At 38.7% G+C, this 20,628-nt stretch overlaps 1 protein-coding gene across 1 annotated transcript; it reads right to left on the bottom strand.

The window, feature by feature from the left end:
• Nucleotides 1-336: 336 nt before the first annotated feature.
• On the bottom strand, nt 337-17,614 carry HELB (DNA helicase B). The gene is made up of 13 exons (XM_081998780.1): nt 17,315-17,614; nt 15,945-16,319; nt 12,737-12,963; nt 10,495-11,367; nt 9,298-9,469; nt 8,356-8,497; nt 7,572-7,702; nt 6,427-6,511; nt 4,744-4,803; nt 3,956-4,157; nt 2,987-3,121; nt 2,268-2,717; nt 337-1,778 (listed from the first exon to the last, which is right to left on the bottom strand). The coding sequence occupies exons 1-13, from the start codon at nt 17,514-17,516 to the stop codon at nt 1,689-1,691; spliced, it is 3,144 nt and encodes a 1,047-aa protein (XP_081854906.1). The 5' UTR covers nt 17,517-17,614; the 3' UTR covers nt 337-1,688.
• Between the last annotated feature and the right edge of the window lie 3,014 nt (nt 17,615-20,628).

Here is a 20,628-nt window from a genome sequence, read left to right as displayed (position 1 = left end):
TTTTAAAAGAAAATGGCTTTTTTTAAACTATGTCAGTGGAAGATTGATAGAAAAGCTCTTTAATGATCCATAAACCTGTAAACTTGTACTGTCACACGTGAGCTTTTTAAGTCAAACAATTTCTTGAAGGGACAAAAGTCGCATTTAATATGCTTTGTTTTCAGCCACCTTTATGATAAAACATTACCCCCTACAACACGTTTTTAGAATATGAAGTTGTAAATATATTTTACAAACACATCACACAAATTCTCTCTGTTCCCCCCCAAGCAATAAAATACTGCCAGTTGCTTTATATGCTCACCAGCAGCTGCTTTGGTTTATTCTGGTATTCAAGTTGTTATTGGTAATTATTGTTATTGGTGAATATAAAGATACTGGATTTGTACATTTGTAGAGCCTCCATACTTAAGCCATCACCTCACAGAGTTGTTTCTGGTCAAACTGTTTAACTGTATCCCTGTTGCTGTTTCTAATACATGAACAAGCTCACCTGCCCTGCACACACAAGTAGCTCTGATTTCTATTTCAGCACTGCCAGAAAAGGCCAGAAGGACATTCAATGCTCAATCATGTGGAAAAAAAAAAAAACAAACAAACAGTTCATGAGTCACTTAAATATGTATTTTTATTTGTAACAAATAAGTATTAAACTGTAAAGTATTTTTGTACAAATTTAATACTTTAATAGCATGGTATTTATCGTCTATGTTACGTTTTTTGAAATTCAAACTGTTGCAAATATTTGTATGGAAAAACTGTATAAATTGAAATAAACAGTGATTTAAAGACATTAAAAATGAGGTAGTATTTTTCTACTTTATATTTTTTCCAGAGTTTTAGCCAAAAAATACCATGTTTATATTTGTGGTACACTTTTTCCAGCCATATGTGAAAAAAAACAAACAAAAAAACTCAAAAGGAAGAAAGGTGCCCAAATTTTAGTACAATTTGTTTGAAGTTTGAATAAACATTCATCTTACTAATCTCAAAAAATACAATGCGGCAAGTCACGCAGTACACAAAGGTTGAAAGTGGAATGTTATTTGAACTCTGACTTGAATTTTGCTTTTCTTACCAAAATCATTATCAGCATATAACTAACTACTGGCAAGATTTACATCTCTTTCAAGTACGAAGTGGGAGAAATTTTCTACATCACTGATTGCAACTGTCTTGTTCTATTTGTAACAAGATTAAAATCCATAATCCATCAAAGCTTCATGCCTGTAATTCTGCTACATTAGAAAAATCTGAAGTCCCCTTTGTAAACTATTTTTTGACACAACAGCAAACTCCAATTTTGGCAGCTCGATAACAGCTTCTCATCAATGCTGTAGCATTAGGAGATGGATAAATCTTGGTGTAGATAGCTAGAGTCTTTAAATCAAGGAATCCCCATGTATTTGTTAAGGGAACTTCTGGATTCTATAAAATCTCTAAGTCCATTCTACACCAAACCAAAAGAATGATACAATTTTTGATGACCAACACACCAAGGAATCTCCTCCTGAAAACAAGATCACTGAAAATATAAAAGTCTCACTTTAAAAACAAGCTGTTCTTCACAGAACATGCAAATACAGGAAAGCCTTTGAAGATCATCTGCATACCCAGCTTCTCCATCCCAAAAGTATTGAATGAAGTAGGTTCAAGAAAGGTTCATTAAGTGAAGAGTTGAGTGTTCGTTAGCTTTTGAAAATCTTCCTAGGAACTGGTTGTCCCAAAGTTAGATTCTTAAGTCTGGAAGACCCAAGTGGGGAATCTTGTACTGTTGTCTGTCAAAACAAAACAAAAGCATTACCAGAGTTTGAACCAGGACTAAAATACAATAACCTCTTCAAAAAAAAAAAAAAAAACTCTTTCCCCATGACAGAGCTCAGAAATTAGATACAATGAAAAAGATGTCTGTTAAGCATGTTTGACTGTATAAAAATGTATCTACTTCAATGATCAAATAGTTTCACAGGTCAGCTCCTAAAAATTGACTTTGTGCACAATGAATAAGCCAAGCTAGCCAACAGATCACTGCAGTGAGGTAACAGGATGTATACATTTGCTACTACTGACATTATAACTTATTTTTCCCTGTTAGTTACATATTACTCTGGGAAAACATCTGCCAAACTTGACTGCTTCACAAATTACTGGTCATCTTGAGAACTATAAGTCCTACTAAAACAACCGTAACAGTATCCAGGCCACTTGGGGTGGTGAAAGGGAGCACAAAAATTTGTTTTAAACTTTCTAAGGAGATAGATACTTACAGAGGGTAATCTCACAGCATCCTCGGAATTCTCTGCAAACGTTTGTAGTCTTTTACATGGACTTTGCTGCAAATTGCCTGTCTGCTTTTCTTTATTGAGAGCTGCTGACCCTTCCTGTTTAATGAAGTTGGTTAGAGGTTCAGATGGGCCAGGAGCACCTTGACTTACAGAAACAGACCAAGTCTCAAGCTCTTGACTTTGGCAGCTCTTCATCAGGGGAGAGGAAGTTTGTTTGGGGCAGTTGTTTGTTTCTGTGATTGCCTCTCTCAAAAATCTCTGTAAGCGAGTTTTTCTGGGCATGTTCTTGTTAGTGACTGCTCTCCTGAGGTGCAGCTCTTCAGCTATGACATAGACACGGCAGCGTCCTCTGGTCACAGCTGTGTACACGTGCTGCCAGTGCTGACGGCCAGGATTGCCAACCACGTAGACAACTGTTTTTTCCTCAGAACCCTGAAACATGTTTAAGAACACCTTATCGAATTAAGATCTCCAGTAAGTAGTTTGGAAAAATAAAAATAAAAAAAAAAAAAAAAAGACAGCTTACAAGAACACGGAAGTTGGAGACAACTGGAGATACTCTCAAGAGTATTTTCTATCCTGTATTCAATGAATTCTAGTTTCAACCGAGCTTCTGACTCTTTTTATATGAAAATACAGTGCATTAGCAAGATAAAGCCACAAGAAAGTTTATCAGCTCATAGCTGCCTTTTTTTTTTTACCTGAAATGTGTGAATAGTTCTGGCCCATGCATGTTTTATATGACATAGCTTCTTCAGTGCCTTGTACCTCACAGTGAAAGTGGAGCCATACGTGCTGCTGATGGTCAATAAGCGCTGTTTATCAATTTCTACATCCTAAAGAAACAGAACAAGAACACTCAGCAGTAAACTCCTATCAGCAGTTTGACCAACATCTATACATCCGCGTGTGTCAATATTCTAGCTTTCCCTGAAATTACAGCAGCTGCAACATCAACCAAGTGAAATAGTTTCAGAAGACACCAAACCCAACAGATCGCTGTCTTTCACTGACCACCTCCAAGGAAAATAGTTTCACTGTACAGGACCTACCCTAACTCCTTGTTTAGTAAGAAAAATGCTGAGAAAGGCAGTTTTAACCCCCAGAAAACTTAACCTAGTGAAATATACCAGTGAGGCCACACACAGAGGAGAGCCTATTCTCTCCCACCAACGCTATACAGTCCCCCTTTCCTGTGCACAAATACTGATAGTTTCACTGGATCCTCTGGTGAGTCAAGTCACCGAACCCAGCAGAAAAATACAGAGGTTTTTGTTGCTTTATTTTTTGGCCAGCTTAGTTTTCTGCCTGGGATAGCTCAAGCTGTAACAATAGCTTCATTTTTTACTTAACACTGTGTTTCTACCTATATCCACAACATTATGCATTTCAATTACAATACATTTGAGTATTTACAGAATGTATTTACACTGGACATGAGCAGACCAACTGAAACACAGTTTACAAAAACGCCCAGATGTTTTATTTTTTTTTAATTCTTTATTGTGAGGCCTCCTCCTTGCCTTTCACATGATAGTTTCGCAGAAGAACTAAGTATATATCGTGGACTGAAGTCTTAAAGTGTGCATTGTTTTGTTCTGGGGATTCAACAAGGACTGAATCAGTTACCACTGGGGTTTTTTGTGCAAGTTCTTGCAGCAAGGACTTACATCTGTTACGAAAAATATATCTCCATTACATAGTCGTTTGTCCTCAGCAGGCTCTGTAGCAAGGGAGGTTTCTCCACTTCTGCATTCACGGTGTTTAGGATCCTCTCTGAAACCAGAGTCTGGCAAGAGATCCCTGAGATAGGTATTCCGCATGCAGGAAATCTTGTCATCAATTTGAAATAAAAGTCGGTTTTTATGGTCTCTAGGTCAGAGAAAGAAAAAGGGAGAAATGTATTTACAAAGTATGCATTTACCATGTCTCAGTATTTCTTCTCTTTCCCCTCACTTGGGCCAGATTAAAAGCCTTAATAATGTTCAAAACAATTAAGACAACTCACATTTAAAAGGTGTTTCTTGAACTTTTGTAAAAACTTTTGGTAAAAAGAACAGTGATATGGAGTAGCACCAAAATCCTGCTTCCAAAAATTTTCCCAATCTATTTAGAAATCATATGGTGGCAAAAAATAATTAACCTTGAGGGTTTTTTTCAAGTAGCTTTTATGTAAATTTTCAATATTCAGCAGTAACTAAAAATCTCAGAATTCACATAATGACAATTTAAATGAAAGGCAAACACTTATTTTATGTTATCTCTGTTCACAGTCCAGGATGACATTAAAGAACCCATCAAAGAAAGATTATTGTATAAATTATTTCTAACATAAATAATCAGATCTAGATGAAATATTAAAACTTTTAAAATTTTATTTTAGATTGTTGGCCTGGCTGTAACACTTTCAAAATAAAGTGAGATTGTTCACAGGAAAAACTGCAAAATACTGGCTTACCTGGTTAGGTGATTTGAATAGTGCTGGCAACAAAGTTCATTTATTACATCGCAATCTTGCCTAAATCATTCAAAGTAAGAACATGAATAAGTTCATTATATACTTGAAGAATACAAAACATGCAACAATTTACATACAATGCCACATTAGCATTAATTAAAAAGCAATGGAAAAAGGCCATCTTAGCTGTGATGATCTTCCACCAACAATTAAAAACACTCACTGATACAGAGTTTAAAAGATACAGCAGTAAAGCAACAGTTTTGTCCAAAAAACATAGCAAGTGAAGCAAGGATGTTTGCGATGCATACCTAGATTTGTTTTTAAGAGAAAGAACAAAACTAAAGAAAACCTAAAGCCTAGATGTATTATTTCCTGTCTGTGGATGTATTAAAAAAAGACAGAAGATTTATTTGCTTCTTAAAGACCTGGAATTTTAACTTCTAAATGCAGATTAAGTACCTATATTCTAGAAGAATCTTATATGGAAATCATTAATAACAGTGTTATACGTGAATGCAGATTGGAGAATAAAATTTATTTCAGACTTGCTCAGCACTCACAACAAACAGGTAAACTAGCTAAACTTGATAGATCACTTATTTGCACACTAGTAGCCTATAATAGTGGGTGGGTTTTAATTGCTGAAGAAGGTTCTTCACAAATAAAAGTGGAAAAGTTTTTCCTTAAGTACCCTTTTGAGCAGAAGTGTAAGTTTATGGACTATTGGTACTATTGGACATTACATTATCCCTTCAGTGTTTCTGAAGTGGATAGTGTGGCCACCCACACTATTAATGCTCCTGTGATGGTTCACATTGTCAGTGATTACTAAACTTTACGATCTTTCTTGAAAGTGTTTTGGAGCCCTACATCCCACCCCTTCTTAAATGACCAGCATTGAGCTTCCAAATATCCAAACTGTAGGCATTCGCCACTGCCCAGCAGGAGCACTAATGCACATCAGATTATGAGACGAAATCTGGCCCTCATCACATGATCAAAATGTGGGTATCCTCTGTCATTCGGTCAGTGCCCACCTGTGACAGAAGTGTGCACAGACAGTAGGTTATACGTTCCATCATCCACCCTGGAATTCACCTCTGCCATGATGGGATATGTTTGAATATGGACATTACTTCTTATTTTGCGGGTTCCTCTCACAGTCAAGCCCTCACCTTTCGTTTCTGAAGACCACTGCACTGTTAGCAAACACCAGAGCAATGGCTCTCAGAGCCTACTACAAAAACTGACCACTTATGCCCACTTTTTGTTTCTTTGTTTCTTCAGTATAAGCACTACAACTACTTAGCAATAACTAAAAACATCACTGTGTTATCAACATGATTCTTAAACTAAATCCAAAACACAGCACTATACCAGCTATTAGGAAGAAAACTAACTCTATCCCAGCCGAAACCTGGACAACAGTACAGATGAAAATAAACAGAGAGGCAGAAATCATGGTGCAAACATTAAGCTTAACATTATTGTTAAGCTTACAGAAAAAAGAAGCAACTCTCCATGGAGAGGCTAGGGGCAACCAGAACGCAAAGGCAAAGACACCTGGCCTGTTATTCTCTCCAGTAATTTTATGATATTGCCAACTCAATGCATTCAGCTATTTTTGGGTTGTGGCTACTAGCAAGGATTTTTTCAATGCCTGTCTGCATGCTGCGTTACCTTCTGAAAGCAATGAACTGCGACTGTTTGGCATCCTGCAATCCTGGTCCTTTTTTAAGTAAAGCCTTTATGGCAGTTTGCAAATCTGTTTTAGAAGACATAGAAGGTAAAGCATAAAAATATGCAGAACAAACAGTTTAAGAAAGAAAAACATAATTCAATACATAATTGCCTTTACTTATTTCTTGCTTCAATGACATTAAAACTTGTTTAAAATAATTACAAAAAAAGAAACACAAAACCACACACACCCAAAAAAAACCCTACACCACAAAACACCCACATATATACTCCCCCCAAAAAGTATCATGCAGTTATCTCACTACTAAAACTCAGAGACAAGAGTGTGATATGGAAGGAAAGAAATTCTTATTTCTCTGTGTTAAGCAGTTGAAAAGAGCTTAACATCCAGTATTTCATGTGAAATAAGGTTTTACTACAGCACATTAAAGAGGTTAAAGATAGAACATTTTTAAGCCACAGACCTATACGTTTAGATTCCACAGAATAAATTCATTTTTAGTATTCTGTTTGCTGAGTAAGTTATTATAGTAAGATAAAGTGGTAATACCCGCACTATTTTCTTTTTTGTCCCCACATCCTCCTTGAAGGTTTTTAATGCATATAAAGTAGAGGCCATTAAATCCCCTCATCCAGTGAAGGTGAAAAAAACAAAACCAATGGCCCTAACCCTGACCCCAGAACATTTTTAATGAAATTCTGGTGTGCCCTCTGCTTCCATTTTCTTGATTCTAGAGTTGGGAGCACATTCCTGTCTAACTCACCATCCTGTTACAGTTGCTGTTTAGTCAAATGATTCACCTCTGAAAAATTTTATTTTTTAAGGTTTGACAGCTCCAGCTACAACATAAAAAACCGATCACATTTGATTTCAATAGTAGAAGCTGTACCACTCCCATCTCAAAATGTAACTGGTGAGCTGGAGCTGTACAGAGTATCCTTTGCACTTCCAGGTCTTGCTGCATGCACTTAGAGAAGGCAAAAAGTAAACTATCAATCTAGCACTTAGATTCATACCACAAACTAAACGACACTAAAAACTTCTCCAAATATTAGTTCCAGACAAACAGCCAATGCTTTAGCAAAGGGAAAGTCAGGATCACAAACTGACTGTACACACTTACAGTCACAACCCCCGCCAGCGGGCAAAGCAATAAGAATGAATTTCTTCTCCGGGCTTGGCATTGTCATTTCCTCATTACAACCAGGAACTTTCAGCACCTCATCAAATTCAGGAAGCTTCCGGTGAGAGATTCTTGACCAGAGCAGTGGAAGGAAAACAGAAAAGAAAAATTATTGCCAGTTAAAGGATTCCAGTGTATCATCAGCTGCATCAGCCTGAAGTTCACCATTCATACATTTTTGGTCATCTACACTACCTACGCCAAAAACTGTTAGTTCTGAGCATAACTTACTTTCACATTAAAAAAATAGGTAATTTATCCTCTGAACCCTTCGCCACTAGGTATTAATACGGGGCGGGGGGGGAGTATGATTTAATGGCCTTTGACACCTAAACTCTCAATGTAATTCAGTGCACTTTAGCTGTTGTCACACTTACCAGCAACGTCTTTAAAACTTCCTTTTTAGAGAAGCAATTCTAAGTCATTTCAGAAGGCATAGAAGTCACTTGTACATGCACAACTCATTTGAAAACAACTGAAAGTATTTGATAGTGAAATACGTCCCATAAAATACAAATGCATTCCAGCAATGCATTTTTTTTGTTCCGTACAGATTCTCCTGGAAAAATTTGTGGGGTTTTGTTGTTGTTTCAGGGTGTTGTTTTTAAAACCAGCATTACCGATTTTTGAATAAGAAGAGTCAAATCTTCATACACAATTATTTTGCAGGTGAAGGACCAGGCCTACTACAAGAATGCTTCTTACATACGTAAGGAAATCCTACCTTGATGCATTATCTACAATTAGTTGCGATTCAGCTCTGTGATTAGTTCGCAGTTCCACAGAAAAGCCTCTTGATTTTAGACCCTCAAAGATATCAGCTAACATGTTTCCTGGTTCTATGCTTGGTAGCTGTCTAGTATCACCTAAACAGAATGCAAATTAGTATTTGTGAGAAGCAGTAACAGATCATCTGTTAAAAACTGTCTTTAAAAAAACACCAGAATTAATAAATACTCAACCCTCTACATAGTAACATGCTTCCTCAACACAATTCACATGAAATAAAACTTTCAAGAATCTAAGAAACTTTGTTTGGAGAATCAGGCTGTAGTGTAGTTTAAATTTTTCATACTCCTCACTCAGTAATGCTTTACTAGCGGGTGTAAATCACTCTGTATGATGAACACTGACAGTGATCACATCTTATTCAAACACATTTTGAAAGTTACATATTTATAAACAAATGCCAGAAATGGCATGCCAAAAAGCAAAACCTCTGAGAAAGCAGAAAATTTTTATTTTAGACTGTTTTCCTTTCTAAATTAAAACAAGATGATACTAGCATTAAGAATGACATGAAACCTCCCTTCTAATATGCGATTAATATGCTAACACTAGTTTCTTTAAATTTAAGGAAATCAGAAAAATTTTCCAGTTGCAAGATGCAATAAGCTACCACATGGAAGTCATAATACTTTCAGAATCAGATAAAACACTGCTAAACAGAGAATGGACATCTCGATACTTTCATACTGACAGTTAAGATGGAAAACTCTCTATCTCATCTGACCTTATGAATAAGCAGAAACATCCAAGTCCAGAACGACATAACACTCTGGGGTTTTTAAAGACACTCAGTGAGGCTAGTGGCAGCTCTGATACTTACACTGTATATTGTGCATTATTTAATATTGTATAATGCTAAATTTGCTGTTTCACTTACCTAGAATTATAAGTTTGGCAAGCTGAGCATGCTCACACAAGATTTTCAAAACTATACTAAAAATGTGTACAGACACCAAACTTCCTTCATCCACAATCAGAATCGCCACAGTAGAAAACTTCCACGGCTGCAGTTGTTCACCCTGACTCCACGATTTAAAACTATAGATGATCTAGAAAGAAATCAAAATAAATCAAGCTCTGACCCTAATCAACCATCAACAACTGTCTTATAAAGACAGTATAAATTGAGCTATTATGTGAAATTCTGTATTTAAACCTGTGAAGACTCAGAGGACTCAACCATTAAGTCTTATTTTCCTCCTTGGTGAATACATTTCTAGCTGAGATTATCAACACTTACTTACACATAAAAGCACAGAAATGCATCTTTTTTTTTTTCTGCAGGGACCCTAAAGGAGACAAGGTCAGCCATTAGGTTGCTCAGTAATGGAACACCTCCTGCTACAACTTGCTGACATTAATAAATCCCCAACATTGCATGCAGAAGGGGAACAGGCAACTATCCAGTCCCCACATATAAAATAAGACCACAGTACTTCTTATATTATTCTGATTTTGATTTATACAGGTTACTCCACACCTCCCATGTCTTCTTGGCACCTTCTACTACCTCGGACAACAGAAGCTTCACCTAAGTTTATTAACAAAGAGTTTGCTTTCTAGTATTTTCTAAAAAATTTTCACAATATTTAACAGTAATTAAGAAAACACTGTGCAAATTAAATTTATCTCATTATTCAAACCCAGGCTACTGATCTCTTCATGTATGTGCGGGTATCAGTATGACTGCTAGGCAACAGGACACTAGGAAACAGCTTTGCCATCTAGAAAGTATTTCTGTCTTAATGTAAAAAAAAAAAAAAAACCAAACAAACCAAAACTGAGAAGCTAAAAAGACCAGATGCCCTAGAAAGGCACAAATCTGAGATGTGAATAAGTAGGAAGAAAAACCCAAAGTTACAGCAAATAATGTATTTCAAATGACTGATTTATGATTCCCCAAAATGTAACACTGACTTTCAAATACTGACAAGCTGTACCTAAGCATTATCATTAATAGCTACACATTTCATAAGGAAAGTTCAATAACAAGCATTTGGGTTTTTTAAAACAAGAATGGTCAGTGCCAAAAGTCTTTCAGAACACCATTTAAAAAAAAAAAAAAATTCCCTACCTGATGCAGCGTATATGCAGGAAGTTTAGTTTTTTCAGTCAAAAGGCTTGCTGCCCTCCCTGTAGGTGCAGTAAATAGTACATTCAAAGATTTTTTTGTGTACATATTCTCTGAATCACAATGATGATCAAAGGTATTCCATTCCTCAGATGCCTCCAGGTCTTCTTCAAAGTCCTTAGAAGCAGCTTCCACTTCTTTTTCCATCTGCTTTAAGTGATGAAAAAGGCAGCTAACTATTGTACTCTTCCCACAGCCTCCTTTTCCACTTATGATTGTGACAGGATTAGAACAAATCCTTTCCAGAGCAATCACCTGATCTAAGTCTACCTCTGCTTTACATTGGCTACCAGACATAGACCCCACTTCCTTTTCAGCAAAGTGATTTTCAGAGTTGTGATTGTCTGCACTATTTTCCTTCAGATGTTGCATTTCATGAGGCTGGGTAACATTCATTTTGTTATCTACCATTTCTCTTGATGTCTCAGGAACGTTAAGTATCTTTCTCACATCAACATCCAGTTGCCATGACTTTTTTGACAGAAGGTTACCTATATACATTGCAATGTCTTTTTCAGATTTGTAGAGATGAGGCAGAAACACTAGTTTTTTCTCCCTAATCACTACATTCTGATCTTTCAAAAATTCAAGAGATTGCCAGGCATGCTCAATGGACATATATTTAGATACAAAACGAGCTAATTCATCTTGATCTTCGTAAGTGTGTCCCATTTCTTTACACTGTTTCTTGAGTTGATCATACAGAATTAATGCATTCTTCTGCAAGTCAGGAATCTTCCAGAGGAGATGTTCACACTGACAGAAGGCGGCCCACGTTGCCTCACAGTAAGAAAAGTTCAGTTCCCTATAGATAATCTTCTCCCCAAAAAGAATAAAAGCAAACATGTATTTACTTCACAAGATGTTAGCCTCTTGCTGAACAACATTCCTCCTAGTAAATACAAATTGCAATTCAGAGGGTGGAAGTCTACAAAAATGTATGTATTTTTCATAATGTACAAAGTTCTCATGCTTTTTAAGCTATATGAAAGCAAGACATTTAAAAGTAAGATGAAATGATAATTCCTCTCAGTCACCCTTCTGTATGAAACAGAAACTTCAAAAATCAAAAACCTGGCACAGAAATTGGGTATCAGGGAGAACTTGTGCACACCTATTAGCACAATTTCAAGGCACAAACAACTGTAGAAACAGAGCATAGGAAAGGCATTAGCCAGAATACTGTGGCCAGTTCTAAACTTCAAGAAACAGACTATCTTTACAGAGACTACCGCAAAACAGTGAAAGAGTAAGATATGCAAAAAAGATGAACTATTGAGGGGAGAAAAAAATGATTTGGACTTGCTAAGCCTTAAGAGAAAAAGCTAAAGAGAGTCTTCAAGCAATAAAAAAACTGCAGTGAGAATGCACGTCCTTGGTACAAGAAACAAGAGCACAACAAGTCTATATTGCATTAAGGAATAGTCAAAAATCAGGAAAAAAAAAATCAGCTTTTTAAAGGAAAGGATGTGAAATACTGGAATATATTGGCTAGACTGCTGAATCTCTGAAGTTGTCTTGAAGACAAGTCAGAACATCTGACAGCAAAAGCATTGTGGGGCTGAAGCAGAGGGATTAAGTAATCACGTTTCTGAACCATTAAGCTATAGCTCCCATCTGAGGTACAGGAGTGCTAAGGTGAGGCATAGCAGGAAAGCTGCACAGCAAGCATGGCAAAGGGAAACAAGAAGGTAAGCAGCAACTGCAAATCCCATTATAAAAAAGAACAACCAGACCAGATGACCTATTACAAAGTAACTTATCCACCTTACTATGAAAGCATAGATACTGTTCTACGTGTTAAGAACAGAGAATTTCATTTGCCAGTATAAAACTGAACAGTACAATTGAGGGTTTTAAATTAGTTTTCTTACTTTTGGCCCAAGTACCTCAAGTATTTAATTTTCTGTTCCTTGCAGGAAAGACTAAGCAAAAAAAATCTTTTAAAAGATTTAAAAATCTTTTGAGATTTAAATCTTTAAAAATCTTTAAAAATCTTCTGAGAAGATGGAAAAAAAAACCCTTTGCTAAAAGTGAGTCCAATAAATCATCCATTTCCAAATGAACTCAGCTTACCTCCTACAAATGCCCAGTTAATAAAGCAAACATAACTGAAAGCACCGTATTCTAACAAAGCTCATATGTAAAAAACACTACATTTTTTACCCTGCTTAACATTACTTACCCTGCTGAATCCAAGTTTCCATGGCTCATTCTTTAATATCTCATCCAACTTTGTTAGCATCTTGTCTTGAAAATGTACTTCCTCACCATCCATACCATTGTTTTCTTCAGTCTTTCTTTGCCAACACACCATATCCAACAGACAGCAAAAATGGCGTGGCAGAAGAATTGGCAAGAATTCCAGTATCATTGGAAAAGTCAGAGCTACCAATACTGCCTTTCCTGCAACTGTATGCACCATAAACCAAGAAAGTTTTAAGCAACATACAAAGATATTTGTAAAGGCAATTTGAACTGACTCTGGCTGTTACCCTTCTGCCTCCCCTGCATCCAAAACATCCCTAATTTCTGTCAGTTTCTTATTTTTTGTAATCCTTCTCAAATTCTTTTAAAGTCTGTTTTCCCTGAACTGCCTTGGGGAAAAAAAAAATGTAAACAGATGACAGATAAAAACTGCAACTAAATGTACTCATTTGGAAAATACACATTATACATTTGGTTTAAACTGCCTACTGAACAGCATCCTGTAGAAAGTCAGTTCAGACATCACCATGCCTGCCTCTCTTACATAAAGATCATTTTCATACAGATGTACAGAAGAACATTTAAAAACCAAAATAAGGAAACGGGCTTCTAAATTTGTAGATCGGTACAAGAACTTAGGAAAATAGTGCTCTCCTCTGGCTTTCTTAATGACCTCTCGTGAGACCCCACGTGGAGTACTGCATCCAGCTCGGGAGCCCTCAGCACAGGAAAGACACGGAGCTGTTGGAGTGGGTCCAGAGAAGGGCCACAAAAATGATCAGAAGGATGGAGCACCTCTCCTGTGAGGACAGGCTGAGAGAGTTGGGGTTGTTCAGCCTGGAGAAGAGAAGGCTCTGGGGAGACCTTATTGCAGCCTGCCAGTACGTCAAGGGGGCTTAGAAGAAAGATGGGGACAGAAAGTCAGGGACAGACTTTTTAGCAGGACCTGTTGCAATAGGACAAGGGGCCATGGTTTTAAACTAAAACAGGGAAGATTTAGACTAGATATAAGGAAGAAATTTTTCACAATGAGGGTGGTGAAACACTGGAGGAGGTTGCCCAGAGGTGGTAGATGCCCCATCCCTGGAAACAGTCCAGGTCAGGTTGGACAGGGCTCTGAGCAACCTGACCCCTGCTCAGACTAGATAACTTTAGAGGTCCCTTCCAACCCAAACTATTCAATGATTCTATGAAAACAGCAAATTTTTGTAAACATTAGAGAACTTGTATGACCCCAAACATAAGCTATCACTTTCCCTGTTTGGATCAGTCTTGGGATTTGCAAAAAGGGGGACAATGAAAACTGATTTGCTCTATACCTTGCTTTAAAAAACAAATTTTAGAAGAAAGTGCAACTTTTAGAAGTTTTATCTCTTCACAGGGGAAAAAAAGACACCCAATTTTTAATGAAGTGTTAAGGAAACTTTGTAATTCCAAATGTAAAACATGCATGTTTCTGTCATCTACTTTTCCCGATCACTGTCTTACCTCCAGAAAGGCAAAGATGAAACCTTTTCCCTTTGAAGCAAATACTAAATTTACAAGTGGAGAATCAACACACACTACTTCTAGACAGAAGCATCATGAAGGCTTGAATAACACAGGAAAAAGTGACAACAGTAACAGTAACAACATGACATATAGGGGGTGGGTTGTTGTTTCTACTGCCCAATGAGAGACAAAGAAGAAAGCTTAATTTGTATCAAAGTCATTTAACTTAGATATTAGGAGAAATCTGCCAACTACAAGAACAGTGAACAGGATACCTAGGCACACTGTGCAATCTTCAACACTGAAGATTCATGAACATATTAGACAAGAAGTGACCCATGCATCTGTTTAAAACTCATGCAGCAAACTAGATCCAAGTTCCTACCACCATAGATTCCCATCTCTTTGTCATCATGAAAAGATTTAAAGCCCATAAATAGGGGTTAAGAACTTTTCTATTATTACAAAAACACAACAAAAAACTTGAAGTCCATAGAACTGTGAAAATTTTCCTCTCCTTACACATGTGATTCGGAGTAAACTCTAGCAGTAGGTATGAGCTCTCCTGTCAAGACATGATTTGACTTCCAAAACAGTCACCTCCATCTTTTGACCTGCCATTGCCCAGTAAACCAGGTAGTGGAATACTTTGCAGATAGACTCAACTTTTCTGTATAGATTTATGCACAACTGCGGCTGAATGTAAAAAACCTCCTCCAATTCAGAGTACTGAGTCCAACAGCACTGACACCTAAATGTCTCTGTACAGCAACAACCCAGGATTGCCCATGTCCACATCAGGAATGTGGCATAATGGAAACAGATCATGGGAGCAAAACAAGAGAGCTAGTGCTGAAGACACGTTTCAAGACATCTTGACTTTCTGTATTTCAGTGTTTTGCTTCAGACCAGCTATAGTCTGGTTCCACAGACTGAATGCCCATTAGCAATTGGAGTACCTTAGGTGTGCAAATGGAACACACCTTTTGGGTTTCATCCAGCAGGAATACAGCCAATACTGTCAGAGACTGCACCACAGTGGTGACAAAGAGGGATGTTTGCTTCAAAAGCACACTCCTGATACAATCTCTAACACTCAGGTGGTCACACCAACATAGTCCACAACTGAATCCTCAGCAGTCCTGAACCATCTCCATACGGGGACACTCCAGTGTTTCCAAATCCTGCTTCCCAGCCATACCTACCTACTGATGGGCAGGATTCGAATACACTTAGACAGCCTATTTAGTGCAGCTGATTTGGATTACGCTGAGCTCATTCGCTGTACCCCTCCAGTACAAAGAAGCAGCTGTACTATTTCTGAACACATATTTGTCCTAAAAAGCCATACCACCATGTTTAAGCAGTGCTGAACCCATTTTTTTAATAAGCCTTGTTATAGCTGAATAAACTATAGGAAGCTAACACCAGTGTCTTTGCATCCCTAGCACTGACAATTCTACTCAGTAAGCCTACAGAATTCAGGAAAGTCCTTATGTGTTTTTAAGCGTATGCCTATCTTTAACTGGTCAGCTATCCCACTGTCCTCAAATTTAAAAAAAAAAGAAGAATCTGTGCATGTTCAAATTAATTTGAATATAGATTTCATATGAAGACATGTAAGCTTGAACACAGTATATGAGGCAGAACTCATTAGCTCATAAAACAATCAAAATAGAACAGGATATACCTACATGATTTCAAAACATAGTAGAAGATGTCATAATCCTTGGTGTCTCCTTGTTTATTCCCTGTCTGTAAGTGTGAAACTTGGAACTGTCTTAGCTTTTCTTCAAGATTCCTAAAACTCAACTTAGACTCTACAGGAAGCCAAGTAAAAAACTTCTCTTTAAAATCCTCAGGAACAGCACATTCCTTAAGAAAGAGTGAAAAAACTTGTCGGTTGTTTTCTTCTATATCAGTCCGCAGAAAATATGATGGATATCCTTGCACAAAGTACTTCGACCCCATTTTTTTAGCTTTAACATTAACTCTCCACCAAGGGTCAACTAATGGAAAACGTCCAACTACTTCATACTCCTTTTTGGAGCTGTCTTCTTGTATAACAACTGATTCATTAAAAAGAGAAAAAAAAAAAAGCATTGTTAATTGATATTCATAAGGATTAAAATTTCATTTTATTAAAAGAGTTTTGTTTGTTCAAAACTTATTTTTGTCTTTTGTATAAGTTGCAGTACTAAAAGTAAAGCAGGGGTTTTCATAAACTTCTTGATTTGTCTTTCCAGTAGTATTTAAAAACAAAAGCAAAACCCACCTCAGAAACAAGCATTAGAACTGTTTCTCTAAGTGCCGGAACTACAAAATTAAACTTGCATATGAATATTTATTAAGCCAATTAAACACACGGGCATATGGTTTAATGTTACACCATTTATGCCAAGTCAAGTTTGCAATTCAATTTTAAACAGCTTTGCCACGAAGTACTGCATCACACTGCTTGCATCCTCTTCAGATACATTCGTATACCAAATACTTCCTGCAACTGAAACCACCAAAATTATAGGGCAATTGATCTAATAAACTCTCAACATTTTGCATGACCTGGTTTGCCTCCTCTCTCCCTCACAAAAAATTAATACACCATTCCTCGATTCCACAACTGGGGACAAAATGCTACGACCAGAACAAAGCGAGCACCTACACTTAGCAGGACCTCTTTCTCGCCAAACCAGAGTACCAGCAGCTCTCAGGTCTACATCATCTTGTCTATTTATTTTCCCTTTGTTACTTAACTCAATTTATCCATTTGTAAAGCAATTTTCAGCCAAAATATTCAGGAGGCTGTCAGGCACAGGACCACACTCGGCAGAGCCGCCTCTCCACAAGCGACCGCGACCGCGCAGTTTGCGCGCCGCCGCCATCCCCGCAGGGCCGGGCACGGCGCAGACGCCCGGTGCAGCACACCTGTTTCAAAAGCAGCGCCCCGCGCCCAGGCCAGACCCGCCTCCGAAAGAAGCCGCGGGCAGGGGAGGATACCGGGGGCTGCCCGCCCGGCCCCGCTCCGCTACAGCTCCGCTCCCGCCTCGCTCCCAGCGCCCCTCACCGGCTCGACGCGGGGGCAGCGCGGCCGCCAACTCCAGCCCGGAAGTCTCCAGGAGCTCAGCCTCGGCCAAGTGCGGCTCCTCCTCGGCCTCCTCCTCGGTCTCCTCCTCTGAGCCCCCCGCCACCGCCACCCTCCGCGGGGGCAGCAGCACCCCCCACAGCTCCGTCGCCGCCGTCCCCCGCTGCGGGCCCCGCACCGCCATGCCGCTACGGCGCCGCGCCCTCCCGCGGGATCCCTCCGCTCGCCAGGCGCCCGGGCCTTTCCACAGCCCCGCGCCTGTCGCGGATGGAGACGTCGAGCGCGACTAGTGCCGTGCGCGGCGTGTTACACGGAGGCGGTCGCTCGGCCTCGACCGGGTGTCGGTGGTGGCCGCGGCCCCGCTCTCCTCCTGGCGGTAGCGGGGCAGCGTGAGGAGGCTGCGCCGCCTCTGGAGGTGCGGGCCTTACTGGCGGCTGGCGCCCGGCAAATGAGTTGCGGTAAGGTCACGGGTAATGGACGGAACTGACGCCTTTGCAGCGACGGACAGAGACTTGGTAATGGCGGAGTGACCTGTCAAGGGTGGGAGAAACACGCGTGGGGTGGGCAGTACTGAGCCCTGACGCCCAGCTCTCGCCCCGCCATCGTTTCTGCTTGCACATTGGTACCCTACTGCAGAAACAGTGCATTTTTTAATGAACCGGGTGATAATTCTGTGTCTTTACACGACCCCCATAACAAAACCATCAAATCATAAAAACACATTTCCAATACATTCCATTATATTTCACCCGGCTGCCCTTCAAAGTCGTATAATACTGTGTATAACTGGCAAATGGCTTTCCAGGGAGTCCTCATTTAAAACCACACTTTCTTTCCCATACTGTAACCTGGGCAGTTCACGCAGCTGCTTAGTCTTCGTTTTTATTGAACACTGCAGATCTTTGCCTTTTCTGAAACTTTAGCAAATGGTAGCTTTCAGTTTTCTTGCAGCTCATCGATTAAAATACCAAGCCATAGTATTAATAGTATTGATCTTTCCTGAAGTCCACCAGAAATCCTGCTATTCAGTGATGAAAACAAGTATTTCTAGGATTGGTTTTAAACTGGTTTCCACTGGCTGGTAGTTAACAGGTTAATATTTGCCTTGTTATTATGTGTCTCTTAAGTTTTTAACAAAATGTCACATAGTTGTATTTCTGTATATACCCCTATCAACTAGTATATGTTTTCATCAAAGAATTAATCAGACTTCTTTGATAAGGTTTATTTTCAAAAAATAAAATACATTTTGCTGACTCTCGTGTTTTCATTTGCCCCCTCTTTAATGTTTTAACTGTATCTTCCAGTTTGTTTTGCTTTGGGCTGATGTCACCCTAACTAAACTGGAGGCTGCCATGGATGTCTGGAATACTGGCACAGAGGTTAAAGGAGAGGCAAAAGCAGTAGGTACTGGTGCAAAGGCTGATGGATTCTTCTGTTTGTAATTAAGTAACTGGGTGTTTTTGCACTCCAGACCAAAGTCCAACATAAAAATACCCAACATTAAACTAAATATAATGTACCAGTCTAGACACAGCAGCAGATAGTTTGCCCAGCTTCTGAGAAGCTGTCAGCAACATAGCTGTCAGCATACCCTTTAAAACAGTAGCGAAAGTTGGTTGTACATATGTTTAGAAAAAGTGATACATAATCAAACAGATTAATGTACGACGTTTCCTTTTGGTCTAAGCTAAAAGAGTCCCAATCCTTTTTCATTGTTTCATGATTCCTTCCCATGCAGGATCCAGAAGGCCCTCCACTCACAGGACTACCCTACAAAGAATGACCTTCTCTTTGTCACCTTCCTCCTTACAAAACTGAGGAGCCTTCAGCTCAATCACATACAGGAGCATGGACTCTCCCTCTGTCCTGGCATGGTTCTCTGCCACTTCTCCATCTCTGGGACTACCTCCATTGCTGCATCAAGTGATATCTCTAAAACGACAGGGACACGTAAATACAACTTTTATGATTTTTAAAACCAGCTGCAAGTCTCATGCAAACATGGAGTCCGGAAATAGTTGTTTTCAGTTCTTGTGGGAGTTAACTTTAAATAATGGTATTCTTTCTCCAGCTTAATTCACAGATAATGAAATAGCTTCTCTACATGGCAGGCTGAAAAAAACACGGCCTATAAGAGAGAGACAGGAGAAGGGACATAGACATTCATGTTAATTTAAAAAATGTAAAGTATTAGCTTACTGAAGTGCTAATGGTGTTATGCAGTGATACATTTGAATCAGTGCTTTAAGATACTTTTTTCCTGTGAAACTTCATTTCACGTTTAACTGTGCATCTGTGTAAGTGAAGCTGGATGTTTGAATGCCCCAGTCTATTCTGAAAATACAAATTTAATAGCATATTCAGCAAGCCTGACGCTGGAATTTCCATGTCTTTCTACAGTCTGTACTATACGTACTGAATTCCTGTATGGTCTTACATTTCCATTCCTCTTTGTCATTCAATTAAGCAAATACTCTATTTTGTAAAGACTGAGGAACATATACTGAGGGTTAGATGCGTCCTGATTATGAATGGCTTTCTGTGTGCCCAGCTTTAAATAGGTAAGCCTTGATTTTAAAAAATGTGACTGTTTACTGCTCAGGTGAAGTAAGATTGGTTTTTTAGAGCTAGATGGCCAGTCACTGAGAATTGGAGGATCCTTTTGAAAATTTGGGACTAAATTATTTGCTCATCTCCACAGTGGCCAAGTTTAAGGTTCCCATCTGCTTGGTTCTCTTTCCTCCCCTTACTCAATACTGCTACCCATGTGATTAGAGAATAGAAGCTAAAGCAAATCTTCAGTTTTATTAAGTCAATGGTAAAATTGCTAACTCTAATACAAGAAGGATTCCATCCATGAAAGTCATATTATAAGAGTGAAAAATATAAAAATAAATGAGCAGTTGTATAGATTTAGAAATGTACAACACGTGCAAGAAAAGGTTGTTAAGGATTAAAAAACAGATGATCACAAACGAGGAAGAGCCAGTCAAAAATTACTCTGTCATGAAGGTTTTAAATCATAGTTTGAAAAATACTTGGAAACCTTAGATCAGCTTTGGGGACTAGCTTTTTCTCCATCATGTCTCAGCTTCGATTCCACCCAGAAAGCCAAAGATGTACAGTATAAGGAAAACACACTTTGACAACCCTGTGATTTTACCTCCTAATGCACTGTAATATCACTGCCATGGTACTTCATGACTCAGAGTATAATCTGACATAACAATAAAGAAGTTATTGCCCTTCTGTCCATGGGGGAAAATCTGTTTATAAATTTTAACTCAATATTT

This window comes from Phaethon aethereus, assembly GCF_964289735.1.
Source record: "Phaethon aethereus genome assembly, chromosome: 1".
Classification (NCBI taxonomy): Eukaryota; Metazoa; Chordata; class Aves; order Phaethontiformes; family Phaethontidae; genus Phaethon; species Phaethon aethereus.
This window is presented reverse-complemented; position numbering and strand designations above follow the sequence as displayed.